Here is a 17,226-nt window from a genome sequence, read left to right as displayed (position 1 = left end):
TCTAGGGGCAAGAAAGAAGTTCATCACTAAGAGGAATTAAATTGTTGCTGCTCCTCCACAATATGCCACACTCCAGAAAATTGGTTGTTTCAAACTTCAGAAAAAAGCAATAGTAACATAATACAACGACTGTTAATAACATTTCAGAAAATTATTTCTGCACAGGTGTCACTTCAATTTAAGCCAGGTGAAAATTTCAAAACAGGTTAATTGAACTAGTCCTGCACAGCACATGTTTTAGGGTATCCTAACGGATTCTAGAAACATTTTCCTGGTGAGCCTGGAATGGTTTTACCTTTTGCACAATTTCCAAAGGTCTATGTCAGTAACATGCTACAATGTTGTTAAAGTCTCAGAAACTGTAGTGTATTAAATTTGGATAACATATTAGTTCATTCATGTTTATCTACCTTAAGTGCAAACAGTGGATACGTAAGTTTGATGCTCAAAGTGAGGTATTTTTCATCCCTCTGGTTATTAATTTCTACTTTTTAGAAATACTTATAAAATTGTGCAAGATATCTTCAATATTTCTCACTGAGATATAGATTTGGTCCTACCCACTGTGGCTGCTACAAAAGCAGGTAAGTTAGAACCCTTCCCACATGCACCACTCTCTAATTCCAAGACAGAGAGCTAAATGGACTTACTCTGTGTTTCCTTCAGTTTCTGCTTTGTACAGGGCTGACTGGCATGTCGTGACATACAGAAGGAAATTGACTTTGTTCCTAATTTGTTCGGATACAAAATTTTATTTTGTGTCCCATTATAATAAAATAAGAGACAATTTGAAGACATGATTCATTAGCTTTGGACCAGTGATTTGGATAAGGTTAAACCTCTTTAAGAGTCAAACACAAGATGAATAGTCCTAAGTGAACAAGAAGCTCATTTAACAGATTCAGCTCCACACTTCCCAGTTTTATCTGCCGATATTAGGCTGCCCTCCATCTTGTCTGCTAAAAAGAATTTCTAACACAGTGAGTGTTTCAATTCAAACTACGTAAAAGCTTCTTTTAGGAACACAGCTATAACATTTTTATTTTTTCAAAGGAAAATGAAAACCTTAATTTGAAGCAAACTCAAAACATAATAATCACTATGTAGAAGTAAAAATGTCAAATTCATAAATCAAAACTGCTTTTTGAAGCCTCAATAGGGAATGATACATTTATATTATGGAGTTAATCAAAGGAACACTATACCGGGAAAGAAATGTGATCAGTTGAAAAGAACATATGCATGGCAACCCACAGTCTTAAAATATGTGTAATAAATTACTCTTCTGTTATTTAGTATGTCTTTTGTAAATAAGTAGTCTATTTATTTTTACTTTTTTAAAATATATACACATTAAATCCATATTACAGAACTGTATCTGCTAAAATGTGCTGTCTATACAGTTGTTCTATCTTCTACAAGCTTTCTTTATTTTCAAAGTTCAAGGACAAACTCATAAAAGCCTAGACTTCATCACTGCATAATAAAATCTGAACAATTAAGTACAGACACATCAACTGCCTGGGTTACTAGCCTTTTCATCTTGCTTGTCTCTACTTAGCAGGATAAAATGACATTTTAAAATTTTAGAGTGAGAATAAAGATCTTAAAATCAGACAAGCATATTTTTTTCACACCCTCCATGATCTTTTAAGAGTCAGACATCATGGCTCAGTTTCCACAGTGAGAAGTCTCTTGTATGTTCTCTCGTTTGTAAACAATGCAAGCCTTGCCTCCGTCTCTCTTCAACTTCCAATGTAGATTTTTGTTGTTGTTGCTGAACGTTCTACCACCTTCTCTGAAACTTCCTCCATTCACACTTAGTCTTCAATAATAAATGATAAAAGGAAATGGAATAAATTCCCCTTAATGAGCAAATTTTCACCTGGCACAGAGGAGCTGGGGAAATCTATTAACTGACTGGAGGAACGCCTGAAGCCTTGCAATCACCAGGGGAGCCAGCGCACTTCACACAGTCCTCTCTTCCACTTGACTGGCTTTTATCTGATCCACCAACTCACAAGTAATACTAAACAAATTTCCCTCCAGATTGCACAAGCTCTAATGTGAAGATGAGCACTCCACTTGGCCTACAATTACAGAATGGCATAGCAGTTTTATTATTAGTCTCTTTTAAAAGAAAATCTCCCAAAAAGTAGAAGCAGCAAAAAAAAAAAAAAAAAAAAAAAAAAAAAAATGCCACTACTGGAAATCAGTAATAACACCCTCTATCATAAAAGAATGAAGACATGTATTCTCTGCCTCACAACTCACCACTACATTCCCCCACCCCGAGTTTTGCATGGCTTCATGGATTATTTCCACTATTTCACTGACCATGCCACAACCACAACAATGTCATCAGTGGAAAAAGTATTTGTCTTCTCATTTATTCTTTGAAAATAAAAAAAAAAGGTTGTTACCAATTTCCTCAAAAAATGAAAAAAAATTCAAAAACAACAGTGGTATTTTTGACAAACAGCTGAGCTGTTCAGAAAAATGTAAGCATTTAGCCAACTACTAATTTCACCTAATTTTTGGGAATCGCATGGCTTATTTCTGTATAGCAATAAGGTTGTTCATGAAATTAAGCAAGACCTTGATATTTCTTACAAAAGAGTAATACCTAGGCAAAATTTTCAAGGAAAGTATGGCATCATGAAAAGTATATAATAGAATCTATATCTAATCACTATCACCTTAGCACTATCACCAGAATGCTATAATATTGTAGGTATTGGTATTTACCAGATGACATTCTTAAACCACATTTCACTTTTAAAAGCAACAACAAATTGCTATTGTACACATCTTAAAATAGGTAATTTTAATTTCTTAAATTTAGTATATTTTTATCAATCTTTAAGGACTATAACAATTCAGAAAAATTGTGATATTATGTTAATGTGTTAATATCATTCATTTACTATTGAATATAATATTAGAACTAATTACTTGCAACACTCAAGCCTTAACATAACATGGTTTATCAGTGATTTTTCTAATTGAAATTATTAGAACTCTTTCTCTCCTCTTATGTTGATTTGATGGAAAAGCAAAAATACTTGATCAGAGTAGCAAACATGTCTGCTGGTGTGGTATAAAATATTGTGTCATGGAAGACCTGGATGGGGTTCAGGCTCTGGAAGCCATTGTGGCTATTTATAGAGTGACTTAATCGCAGGAAGATCCTCCCAAAAAAACAAGTATTCAGTAAGGAGAGCCAAAGATTTCTCATATGTGTAAGTCCAGAATTTAAAATCTCACAGCTAGAAAGGAACATTGTAAGCTTCAGTAGAGCTGAGATTGAATGAGCATTCTTTCTTGTCTTACAATGCATTTCACAAATCAATTTATTTTAAAAAAACAAAAAAAACTTATTTTAAAACCTTTTCATGATCTTTGCTTAAATTCAGCCCTGGGGTGGGGATTTCGCATAGCAGAAGCCTCTTGGGATGCCTGCATCTATGTAGCAATGCCTGGTTTAAATCTGACTACTTTATTATTATACTATTTTTTTTTCAGTTTCTAAACTTACACTACTGTTCACATTGCTCAGAGCTTCAGTGATACGCCCCCAGATGATAGAATTGACTTGTTCACCTGCATTAATACATGCCTACTTTGTTATGATATGCTTTCCTGTTAATGAGCATCCTAAAAGGCAGTAAGTGATGACTCAAGTACCTGGGTGTTGATCACCCAAAGGGAGAGCTGGAATGAGTTCTGAGTCTCCGGTTTGGGTTTGGCCAATCTCAGGAAAGCACAGGCATCTGGAGGATAAACCAGCAAAGGGAGGATTCAGAGTGTGTGTGTGTGTGTGTGTGTGTGTGTGTGTGAAGTAAAACGAAATGAAAAAAGTCTCAAAAAACAGTATATAAACTACTTTTTGAAATTGCATCATTTCTACAAAGTACTCTTCCAAAGATCACATATGTTGTTCCAAGCCTTTCTCTATATATTTTTCTTTGACTTCTAGAAATTGGCCTTATCACTCAGGTAAGATGATGTGTGAAGTGCTTAGCACCATGTCAAGAAGATAAGCAGTGCTTCATCAACACAAATAAATAATGGAGTAAAGGAAAATAAAAGCATTGAGAGGGAAGAAGCGCAAGAGAGGCAGCAAGAGTTCAGCAGAAGGAATGAAGCAAATCAGTGCAATTTGGCCCAGGACGATATTTTGTCCTTTGCATTTCCTATGAAACATTCTCTTATCCGTGCTTTACATTGGTTTAGGCCACCATACTTTTCAATCCTTCCAAAAAAAATGGAAGCTGATCTTCTGAAGAGAATGTGCTTTCAAGCCAGTACCCCTCTATTGAGAAGCATGTTGGCTGCCTTTCTCTCCTTGGAATGGAATGACATATTTCTTCTCCAAGGTCACACATGGAGGCTTTATGCCTCCATAAGGGCAGCTCAGACAAGAATTAGCAGATGAAAAATTTCTGGGGTCCAGCAACTAATGATCCAAGTTCTATAATTATAGTTCTTACAGCCTTCTTTGCCTAAATTTAATTTCTGTTCCACACTCAGGATTTATTTATTCATACCTGCATGAACATGTAAGGTGTGTGCACTTCTTAAAGAAAAGATCTAATTGTATAAATAAATAAAATGATGTTATCTTTATAAACAGTCCTTTATTATAAATAAAACAAAATTTAGAAATTTCTAAGATGTCTGTAACCTTGAGAATCCTGTTCATGTCTTGACAGGTGATTTGCAAGGGTATTCTCCCTGCCAGGATCCCAGTGTTTTTCACACAAGGGTTCTGGAAAAGGGCACCTTCCTCACATTGCTTCCACTTAGGTCAACCATGCAGGCAGGAAGACACGCAGCTCACAACTTGACATCTGAGGAAATGCTGATATCCAGTTGTCAGATTTAAATGACGTATCTGAACCAGCAGGCTTGTGAACAGTGGGAGTGACTAAAGCCAAAGGCACCAAGGAGCTCTGGGCTACATTCCCTGCTGTCCTCTGACTGACACAACATAAGAGATGACACACCTAAGTCTGACTCAGTTTCACCACCCATAAAAATAGAATGGTGACATTTTCCAACTGTACTATAACGGAAAATGCACCACAAGGTCACCAGAATTATATGAGCACAAATTTCTCTATTATAGAAATGCTTGCATACATATTTCGATCATTCAATGTTTTTTCATGTCTAATGAAATCATCTCCTTCACTACAATTGTATTTACAAATGTTTCTTGTGAAAACTTTTCAGGAACTGTGCAAATTTGCAGACATATTTTTACCAAAAGTTTGCCAATGCTGGGTTATCCTCAACAGATAATAGAAATTATGACACCTGATGGATATACTTTATTTGATAGTACAAATATTAGTAAAATCCCTATTTATTTGAAAACTATTCATTCTGAACCTTCTTAGCTAGTTAATGCATTCATAGCTGCTTGGAAAAAATTTAAACCTAAAGATGTTAATTCACAATGCTTTCCAACAGAGTCAGTTTATATCTTGCATAATTGTACATTTTCCAGTTAATATTTTTGTGATTCTCTTTGTGCGATCAAGAATTATAATGCATTTTACTCTACTATACATTTTCTTTGCTTACGATAGAAATTCTCCTTTCTCTCTTCGAATAACATTTCTTTCCTTATTTAATTAATATCTTATGTAAATATTGATCAGTGTTTACTGTATGCAATTCATTATATACTAATTCCTCAGGTAAAAAAAAGTCTCTGAATCAAAGATCATTGTTTTCTGTTTCAAAATTAATGCTGCTCTTTACAAAGGTAAATTCTATTCTGAACTCATACTAAACAAAATTTCCTGCTAAGAAAGACTTGCAATAAAATTATATTAAGACATTATAGCATTTGACCTATATACCTTAATGGAATTCACAATTTGATTGACATGTTATACTAGCATATAGGTAGTAATTAGAGAAAAGAAATTGTTTGATTTCTACTATTACATACAATGACTAAATAAATAATAAACAGCATAAACATAGTAACATAAGAGCAAACAGCACTGATCAGTTCCTGAGTGGAATCTACTTCCTGTTTCTCACTTAGCATGACAGTCTAGCTTCTACTGCCACCTCAGTATCACCGGATATGGTGAGATCCTTCAACCCCTTCATCGCCTCTCTCTCTAAATATGCAATCCTGCTGAGGTTGTCTTCCTGTTTCACTTATTTTGCTTTAAATTATTTCTTTCCTTGTCTTCCATGACACTGAGATATAGTGAAGAAAAGAAATCTGTCCCTGGATTGAATAAACCCTGAAATTAAATCCTTGCTGCAACAACTAGGACCTGTGAAACCACAGAGACTTCATTTAAACATTCTGAGCCATCGATTTTTCTATAAATATGATGTGTGGACATATACTTTCCAAGTAATCACATTTGGATTTATATGAGGTACTTATATAAGATAACATGTGTAAAAGTCTTACCTCCAACGACCTTTCAGGAATTCATATTCCTCCTTTCCACATTTTCCTTATTGCATCCTTACTATGTATAGCTAGTAGCATAGGCTATAAATCCATTGAAGGCAGGGTAATGATTAACATGTATTCATCAACAAATGCCATTAGACCTCAACAAGTGCCCTATACACAGTGAGTATTTAGCAAATATAAATGAATGATTAGATGAATATTTGGTCTCATAACAAATTGTAATAAAAAGAAATACCATCACACATACACATAGCCTATCAAGTCTTGAGATCAGAGATATTGACGTAGATATAACCTAATATTTCTAAGCACATGCTATTATACATAAACAAGATTTTTTGAACTATTTAGCATAAAAATAAACTATACAAAACACATTATTAAAATCTGGATATCACTATGAAAACTATTTAAGTGTAATGTTCCTCTTTTTAATCTCAGAATCAGAAGAACTGTCCCACAATTCCATACATTTATTATTATCTGTAAAAACTATGAAAATATTAAAGAAACAATAAACAAACCAGAGTTTTCAGTCATAAATATTTGATGTAAAATTATGCTGTATATAATTTGATGAATCAACAATTTGAAAAATATTGTAGTCTATCAAATCTATATTACTTAAAATGTCCTTAGGACATTTTATCTTCTGTACATAGAATCATAGACTTTTCCCACTATAATACTCAATTTCTACAGACAAAAGAAAACAATTTGCTTACATGAGCCCCAGTTTTTAGTTTTCTTGATTGGTTTGCTTATGTATGTGGTTTGGGGAGATAAAAATTGTAGAATACATAGTCACAAATAAAACTGTTTTATTCTAAAATTAATTACCTCACAAGAATATGTTGCATGAGAGGCCTTCAAAAATGTTTGTGGAAACTGGAATTAAACATAAGTTCACTTTGTTGTGAAATATTTTGGAGCCCATAAAGCATTTTTCATTATATACATTCTCGTGAACTTTTTGATGATTCCTCATGTGGTTGGATTTAAAAAAAAATTGCAACAAAATATACTTACAGTTTAATTACAATCTTTCATGAATTTAAAAAAAACACCCTCCAATAATTAGCTAGCTGTATCACTTCCAAGTAAAATAGATGTGGAGCATTTTAACTGTGGAAAAGCTGAGACTTAGCAATAGAGTGTGAGTTAGTACTGATTTAAGGAGACAGAGACCATTACTACAAATCAAAACAGTGAGTTCCACTAAAGTATCTAATCATTTTCATTTCTATTTCCAAACAATCAGATTTATCACAAACATATGTCACAGCAAAATATCACAAACAGTAACATGCAATCATACACATTTCTTTCCCTATATTATTTTTATATTTAATTTTTTTGCAGAAATTGTTAACTTTTAGGCAAGAAAGTATAAATTATCACAGGAAAGCAAAGTACCAAACATCCTCTTTCTTACATCTTAAGTTCTAACAATTCTTAGGTGACACTTTTCCCCTGGAAGCTTCAATCAAATCTAAGTACAAAACAACCCTGTCTGGTTTTGCCATGCCTTGTGAGCAAGTTAAATAAAAAGTCAATAGAAACTAGCATGTGTAGGAGAGGACATTCAAAGGGAGTGTTCCAGCTAAGGTGACACCTGCATTATTACATCTGCCACAAGTTTGTGGCTGCAGGGAAATGGCTAACTTTACTGAGCTCAATTTAGCACTTGAATGCCCAAGTGGAACTCTACAGGCTTGCTGTAGATTAGTTTTTCTAAACCACAGGCACGCCTATAGTTTTTTTAGCACTCACCAATGGACGTAGTTTATCACGTTGAACATAGAGATGTTCAGATGGAAATTGGGCCCTTCAAAACTGTGGTTTAGTGTTCTCTACTATTTGATTATAGCAGTAAGTGGCAGTGAAGGGGAAAGCAAATATAATGTTAATACTAGGATTTGGATAGCAAAAAAGTAATTAGACTACTGGACAAAAGCAATTTCTAGATAATTTGAAATAAACACACACTAAATTAAATTTATGTCAACAATGAATAGGGAAATAATTCAAAATCTTTATTTCCAATAATCATGTTACAAACTAAAGATCTCAATAATTGTATCTCCTACTTCAGCAGATTCTTTTTAAACAATCATCTATACTGTTACTAACACACATCGCAGGCTTGTGCATGAAATACAAAAAAAAACAAAACATGATCCATTTCAGGGTAATTTCCCAAACTGAATGGGAGGCAAAAGAAAAAGAAATTATTATCAAAATCGATGGAAAATGTTTCCATTTATAATTTAACATGGCATGGCATGAGCAGGGACTGGTTGTCTTCTTTGAGCTAATCACTTGATGGGCAGATACAAAATTTAATTCAGTTTACTATCAGCCAATATAGAGCAATACCTTGCACAAGTCAGACAGGTATAATTAAATCCTTGATCTGAATATATAAGTTGGAAACACTTGAAGGACCCAATAACCAATACTTTAAAAATTAACAACGGGAAGCAATCACAAAGAAACAGATGCTTAACATTGACAATTAGTAATCTATTTTCTTGTCTGCTCAAACTTTTTTCCTTTTTTTAAGTAACATGGTTATTTTTCAATATAAAATTAATACAAACTGAATTCTAAATCAAATCTCTGAAATGTAAAGTTTTAAAATAAGTTCTGCTCACAAAAAGTTCTAATGCATTTGACCTCCTATCTTAAAGCAATCAGAGCCCAACTCCAGGATCTGTGCACCTGTTTCTGATATATTTGAAGCTTTTATCATCCCTTCTGGTACTCCAGTGGCAGTACTATCACCCCTTCATTGACTATTATGATTATACTGAAAGTATCCACTGTATGTAGTTTTTGTTTTCCACCTGATGTTAGCTAATTCATATTCCACACTTCTATACATGTTTCTGTGTGTGTGTTTAAAAGTCCACTTCAAAACATTTATGGAAAATGGAATTAATAATTTGAGTGATTTTTGTATAAAAACAACTGTGAAATTCATGCATAATTTTTCATAATGTATATTTTCACATTCTAGGAAAAATTTCATTAAAATAAACTTAATTCCATTTACCATGAACATTTTGAAGTATTGTCTGGTCCATGCATTTGAAGTCTAAACAGCTCTTGAGAAATTGTATTATGAAAAAGCTATGCATGAATTTCAAAATTTTTCCTCCAAAAATAAATGTATCTTTTAATTCCATTTTGAAGGACCCTTATATATAAATACATGCCTATAAACTTACAAATTAAATATGAGAAGTTAAGTATCAAATTTCCTTGTAGTTGTGTACTGCTCAGGTTTGAGCTCAATCTGCCATTTATTAGCATATAATATGAAGAAAACCCCTGAATCTCTCTTCCCCCTCCTTACTAATGATAAAATGAGAAAATCAGTGAAATCTTCATTTGTGGGAAAGTTTGAACAAAATAGTTCGCTTACAAGAATACTTGACATATAATCTTAAATATTAATAATTATTGTCCTATGTTTATTGAATTGAATCAAAGTTCATATATTTCTAACATCTAACATTCTAGTTCTAACAGCATTCTCTTTTCTTTTCCTTTCTTTTCTTTTTTTTTTCTTTTTCTTTTTCTTTTTTACTTTTTCTTCCCGGTAGGGGATCAGTTACTTCAGGAGAGCCCAGTTGATTTTATTTGTATAAGTATTTGGTATATTTACTTGATCTATGTCACTTGAACTTCTTCTTCCCATGTCATGACCAAAACTGAATCTAGAATAATCATAAGGCAAAATTCTGCAGGTGAAATTTTTTCTATTTTCCAATAGATCAGCATATGTTGAGTACTTGTTCACTGAGTAGTGACAAAACTGCTACCCAGGAGAAACAGAACATGTACAAGATTCAGTTTCAGTAGAATAAATGAAGATGGGGAACTGCCTAGAATGGTCAATTTTCCTCAGGCAGCAATAAACAATTTAGTACAAACGAGGGAAAATCAGTTAACCTAAGTGAAGAAGGGTTTTTTGATGATGTTGTCTAATTTACAGTTATAACCCAAGATGGTAAAATGGGTGTAGCTCTGCAAATTTAATAGGAGTTGTCATTAGTATGTTTGTGTATTTGAGACCACCACAAACTGAGCTCAGATGGAACAAGCACCCAGTACTGGGCTACTGAGTAAATTATCCTTACACTGGTCCCATCCTTGGCTCATCATCCTGCCAGAGTATGGGACTTCAGGATACTTGTTTAGCTCCACCCTCCAAGGTAAGAATTTGCACTATGACATCTACTTTCACACAGGCCTAGCTAACTTCAGTTATTCTCACAGTGCCTGATCTGTCACAATCAGTGCTTTTCCTCCATTCCAAATTGTGAATATTCACATTAGTATAGTAAACAGGTGTTGCATTTGTCAGTCAAATGCTGAACTTTGTCTCTGACATTAAACATTTATGCAAGTACAGACTGGTCATCATTTTGAGTGACATTCTCACCCTCTGTTAATGAATGTGTTTTTTGAATTTTAGAAGACCTTTGAAACGATTAACACTCTGTTAAGAATAGCTTTAGTATATCCAACTATCATAGCTTCCTTCAAAATAAAGGTTTGATGTTCAAATACATGATGAAACATCATACATTAAAATCAAGAAATAACATATCACATAATATAAAAACAAAGGCAAATTATGGATCTGAATAGGTGTTTTTGAGTGCATATCTCTAATAAGCATGAAATATATTTTTATTGTGCTAAGTAAAATTTGAAGGGAAAAGAGACATGCACCATGTATCAGATGTTATTGATGGTCATATCATTTCAACTTCATGACAAAGCTATGAAGTGCACATTGACAGGAAACTTGTGAGGCCAGACAAGTGCAGAAGGTAGCAGTCTCACAATTCCACAGTAGGCAGCACTGTATTGTAATCTAGATGGTTGCACAGTCTGTGCTCATTCCAATAGGAAAGGCATGAATACTAAGAAACATAGTCCACCTTTAGCATTTTATATTTATTCTCTCTTCAAGTTCCGTCTCTTCCTTCAAATCAGATTCCCTTTTCTTGTTTCACAAAAGACATTTATGAAAAGTGCAAAGAGACTGGAGCACATTGGTTCTAGTGATATGCTGAAGCAGGAAAATGTTGTGAGCCTCTTAATAAACAATCAGTAAATCTACCTCCCGTGCCTCTGTCTAAAGCCAGACTTCCATTACAACAGTATCTGAGATCTTCAAGCAGAGTGAACCACACATAAACGTGAAGAACAAAGAACTGATACTCTCTTCCCTCTCCAAATTGGCAGCATCTAAGTCAGCTACAGAGTGCGGACAACTAGTAGGGATCTTCTGTTACTTTTGGAGCGGTACATCCTTGATGACTAACCCCATTCAAATATTTACAACTTTAGGAAAAAGCAGATTTCATGGTCCAGCTTAATGGTGAGTATGATCAAAACAGGAAAAGGAAACTCCTGTCTTCCACACTGTATCTCCATCAGCTTAGATGCCCTTTGAGTGTCACGCCCCTGTCTCACAGGGCTGAGGCAGGTAGCTTCCATGACCATTTCCACGTTTCTGTCTAACACTTCTAAATAACAACTACTACCAAGTTGCTATGTGTTCTTCTGTGACACTCCAAAGAGAAATGATAAAATGAACACTAAGTAGCATCCAGATAATGCGTCAGGGTTGAAGTACACTAATGCTACTATGGATCATTTGTGGAGTCTCATTTGTGGTTTTCTTTAGTTTTCGCTCCATAAAGAATCCAAATCACAGCAAACTTACACAGAGGAGAAGTAAACTTTTAGAATCTTTTCAGTTATTCAGTCTTATGTAAAGTGCACAGATCATTATCAACAATAGAAAATACTTCTATTTATGTGAGTGCCACAAAATGGAGTCTGAAAATGTCAAATTATCACAAAATAAATGCAACAAACTGTGTGATGTATAAAAGTAAAATATTCCGATTCTTCAAGGACCTTTGTATTTGTCAATATGGACTTGTTTCTGCTTAGTTAGAATCTCAATGTGCCTTCTGGCTACAACAGAACTATCAAAACATTAATTGTTTCCTAAACCCAGAATGTAAACTAGTGAAAATTCAAATCACAGTAACATTTGTCATTTTCTACCCCAGGTCTCTTCCACTTCTATATTTTGTGTACTGTAAGTTTCTAGCACCCTCCTGTGGTTTAACTGGAATGGTTTCATGGGCATTTGAATTTAGCTGCCTGAAACTGCAAACAGTAGAACAAGCTATAATTCATCCTGGAATTTCTGCTGGCATCATAAACCAAGATAGAAAAACTTAAGTCAGCAAAACTCCAAGACAAATGTGAGGCTTGGTTCCTAACTTATTTGCTATCTACTGTTCATTTTATGTGATCTTTAGAAAGGATGATTTATATGCAACTATACTTAATTTCATCTTTGTCAGGAAGGAATCCCAATAATCAAAACTAGGCATTTGACATGTAGAATTAGTAAGTAGATGATAAAGAACCTGATTTTTTTCTCAAAAGAAAAGCAGGTGAGTTTGTTACCCAAGTTAAGCATACTTAGTTTCGGCAAATACAGTAAGCCAGTCACATCTTCAAAGATAATATGTTTAAAACCCATCCACGATTCCATGGACCTAAGGGATCCCACTAAATGGCCTTCCAGTGAAAAATTAAAAAGTATATTTTAAACCACTGACATTATCAGAATATTCTCAACATGAAATGAAATTTAAACATAATTGGCCATGAAGGAGATAAAAATGTAAATTAGTGAGAGGTAAAAAGACTATTAACAGAAACTTGAATGTGGCTTATTTGTATGCTGAATGGGAAGTCTCACTGTTCAAAATATCAGTAGAAAGCAACAGAAATTAATTTATTAATCACTATAGAGTAATGTGTAGATTGATATTATAAGGGAAAAATAGATTTCAGAAGTTTCATGTACAACAGAAATACTCTTCATTTAACTGTTGACTAACAAATTAAAAATAGATATTTGTTCATTAAAATTAAATAACATGTGAATTCATAAATGTAGACCAATTTTCATAAATCTAAAAGATGTAATGAAATCATCACTGTTTTATAGTAAGATAAGCAGTAGAAAATAATTTAAAATATTAATAGGTACGTTTAAACAAAGATAACCACCTCAAAAACTACCATGTGAACTTCTGGTTATGGCTCATATTTTGTGGTGTCAGCCATGTTCACTTCACTGAAGATGATTTTTAGCTCTAAGCTTCAAGATAAAAAAGACCATTCTGAACATCGCCCCAAAGATCCCTGCGAGGTCACCTTACCTGTTGAGCCCTTTCAGTGTCTTTTCCATGTTCAAAATGTCTCGCATCTTATACAAAAACCACTTGTCAATGGAGGTGAGCTTCATAATCTCATCAAGGGACATGTTGTTCTCCAAGGCCTGACAGAAAGGAAAAAAAAGATAACTTCCTTTGACAAACAGGTGTAAACATATTATTTGGTTGAAACACACAACCGTCATGTTAAAGAACCTGTGATTAACCACAGAAATATTTAACATGAAATTAACACCACTGATGTTCCTTCCAGGAATTCTAAAGATGCTGCCAAACAAACCCATAAACAGCACGCAGAGGAGCATCCTGTCTTGACTTCCAAGGTGGGGTTGTACTCAAACAATCGGCTGTAACCATCTGTAACCCTTTGGCCACGATACCAATTATAAATAGATTGAATGTAGTATATCTCTTTTGGAATGAAACAGAATCTCTTAAAATTAACATCCACAGTTTCTAACAAAAGGCAAGATCCTGCCAGTCTTAACATTTTGTCTTCAAGTGCTACAGCTTCACCATTGTTACACTGCTGTCATGAAGTCCATAACAACTCCACACCAGCTTGAGGTTCTTTATTGCCCCTTAAATCAAAAATAATGCCATGCATCTTTGAGGTTACTTTAAAGTCCCTAAAATCAAAAATAATACCATGCATCAAAAGAGGTGATGATCCAGTCATCCTGAAATAAGACTGCTGCAGGAATCAGACCTCAGAGCAAGTTACCCTTTCTAAGAGTTATGAAAGCTAGTGAAGATTTACACACTCCCTTCACTTTTTTCCCCTTCAGCCCTCCACTGTTCTTACCCTGTCAAAATCACCAAGCTCCTGGTTGCTGTGGAAATGAACAGTAATGATGACCTCTAACAAAAAGAAATCAGTTCTTTCGCACGGCGCCAGCCGACAATAATTTATATGTCAGACCCTGCACTGCTTGCTTGTACACAGAGTATTCTGTGCAAGAAAGAAGCTCCACACATGGCCCCTGAATTCCCATCCTTTATCAGCCTGTTAAAAAAGAATGAGAGATTTACTTGAGCTTAATAGTCTCTCTGGGAACCAGGAAATGCTTCCTTTTTCATCTGCCTCAAAGTGGCAGAACATGACTGCTAGACTTAAGGAAACAATCCATTTGTTCCATTTTGCCTGTACACATACACACACATTTATAATGTCCCCAAAGCACGGGCATGTGTGTGCGTGCATACATGCATATGGATGTCCTGGATTGCTTTCAAGCAGAAGATCAACATAGGAGCAATACATAAAGAAGCTGGGATGGCTTTCTAGAACACCCTCTCATTGATACAATAACCTTGACGGGAAAATGTTAATTATCTTGTAACACAACATTGGAAGCACCATGAAAGGCTAATTGTACTTCTCAGTCAACGGAGTTTACATATTGTATGTTTAGAAATCACAAAAGTGATTTCTGTTCACAAAAGTGAACAGTCGTAACTAGATGGAATGAAGGAAATGTTCTTTCATCTCCTTCCCCCCTTCTCAGGATGCTCAGAATATGGACACAAAGATAATGAATTTAAAATCACCTTCAGCATTTAAAAATGAAACCCACATTTCATCCACTTATCCCACATGTATACATACAATGGTCAGCAGGGCTTTGTAGGACCAGTGCAGTTTGATACTGTTGGAGGATTAATGCCTGAGCTTTCTTAAATATCAAAAAGCCAGTCAGGGATTTCTGACCAGACTTCATCCGCCCAAGTCACCTTTTCTAAAATCAGATGAGCTGAAGCTTTCAACTGCTAAGCACAGTAAATATGAAAGGAAATTAATATGGCATTTAATTTGCATGAAAAAGAACTAGTGGGTGGGAGTGAGAAGTGCGAGCCTCTCTGCTCTTACAGGTGCTTTAGAATCTGCTGCTGTTTAAACCCAAAGGAAGCAAATGCATTAAGATCATTCCAGGTAGCACCAACTCAGTGGCAAAATGCTATATGAATCTTCCTCTCTAAAATAGAAGTTTAAACATTTTTAAAGAACAAGTAATGAAGGTTATAGGAAAGGACAAGTCATACCATCTAATCTAAGAGAATTAATATTACACATGCTAAAATGAAATGACATTTTATCTATGTGATAATCTTTTAGAATTGTAATGTGTCGTTAAATCCAAACTCAAATCCAAATTTAAAAGGATGATTTTTTAATTAATTATATAATATCTAATGATATATATAGATGTCTACAGTTTTCCATAGAAGTTTTTGAGGAAGAAGTTTAAAATGTTCCCCAAAATTTATGAAGTAAAGACTGCTTTACTCTAGCTGTAGGCAACTACATAGGTTACCTTGTACCTAGGCAAGTGTTACACTGCTGAGAGTAAAACAGCCAGTAACTGGGAGGAATTCTGGGCCTGGTTAATTCCAAACTTGTGTGATTATCCTAGAGTGCTAGTATAGATGCCTATCCTATTTTTTAAAGCTATTTGGGGAAAGTAGGGAATACTGGCCAGGAAATGTCACCCAGGCCCCCAGGAGGAGAGGGTGCTATAGACTACTCAGGCAAGGGGGCCAGGTGATGAGTCGGAGTGGGAATGGCTGAGAGCATATTTTACAGGGCAGAAACGACTTTTAGCGGCTTCCTCAGACCAGACCACTGTGCTCACAGATAGGTGAGAGAACTGAGAGTTTTAGATAGGAGGAAACCCCAGGGCATATTTATGTCAGGCCAAGGCACCTGCCCAAATGGCAAACCCGAGCTGGGCTAAATAACATCACCCACCTCTGGTGGACACAGAAGCTCGGGCTGCGGGAATGTCCGGCCAGGCTAGGCCATAGGACTTACCCACGAGTGTCTGAGCAGGGCTTGGGCCACAGCACCCACTAGAATGTGAGAAAACTGGAGATGGTGGCAGATTCCTTCCTTAGGGGACTTATGGGCTTGCTTCTGTGGAATTGAAGCACCCTCCAATTTGCAAGGAGAGCTGCATGTGGTGACTGGCTAGGCCAGGCTCCAACATGAAACTCACCGGACACTTGCAGGAGCGGAGATTGGCAAGAGGCTAGGCTGGACCAGTCTGCTGCACTCACCAACATACGCAAATGCCAAGACTGAGGGCAGACCATGCCATGCAGAGATGTGGCACCCATAAGCACACATGAGATCTAGGGTTGGGAGCAAGCCTCGTAGGAGAACTTCGGGGGCTTCCCTGCCAAGCTGTAACTATCATTTGTGAGTACAAGAGTTGCAGCTTTGGGAAGACCAGTTTGGGCAAGGCTGTAGCATTTGTTGTCACGCATGTGGGCTGGATTTGGGAAGAGCCAGTGCTCACAAGAGTAACAATGGGAATGAGAGAGACCAGGCTAGCCAACAACACCCACCAGTTCATGTGAGAGCTGGGTTTGAGGGTGAGCCAGACTGTGATAGGCTGTAGCACTCACTGGTTTCATGAGTGCTGGAATGGGTGTGGGCCAGTCAGGCTAGACCACAGTACCCGCCAGTGAGTGCCTGGG

The 17,226-nt window shown here is 35.6% G+C and overlaps 1 protein-coding gene across 1 annotated transcript in view; it reads right to left on the bottom strand.

The window, feature by feature from the left end:
- The window catches only part of CPS1 (carbamoyl-phosphate synthase 1), a 118,477-nt gene that overhangs the window by 39,635 nt on the left and 61,616 nt on the right, over positions 1 to 17,226 (bottom strand). The window contains exon 22 of the mRNA XM_058664251.1: positions 13,732 to 13,850. Within this exon, the coding sequence (XP_058520234.1) occupies positions 13,732 to 13,850 (119 nt within the window). The remainder of the gene's footprint in view (positions 1 to 13,731; positions 13,851 to 17,226) is intronic.

This window comes from Ochotona princeps, chromosome 5 (genome assembly GCF_030435755.1).
Source record: "Ochotona princeps isolate mOchPri1 chromosome 5, mOchPri1.hap1, whole genome shotgun sequence".
Lineage (NCBI taxonomy): Eukaryota > Metazoa > Chordata > Mammalia > Lagomorpha > Ochotonidae > Ochotona > Ochotona princeps.
This window is presented reverse-complemented; position numbering and strand designations above follow the sequence as displayed.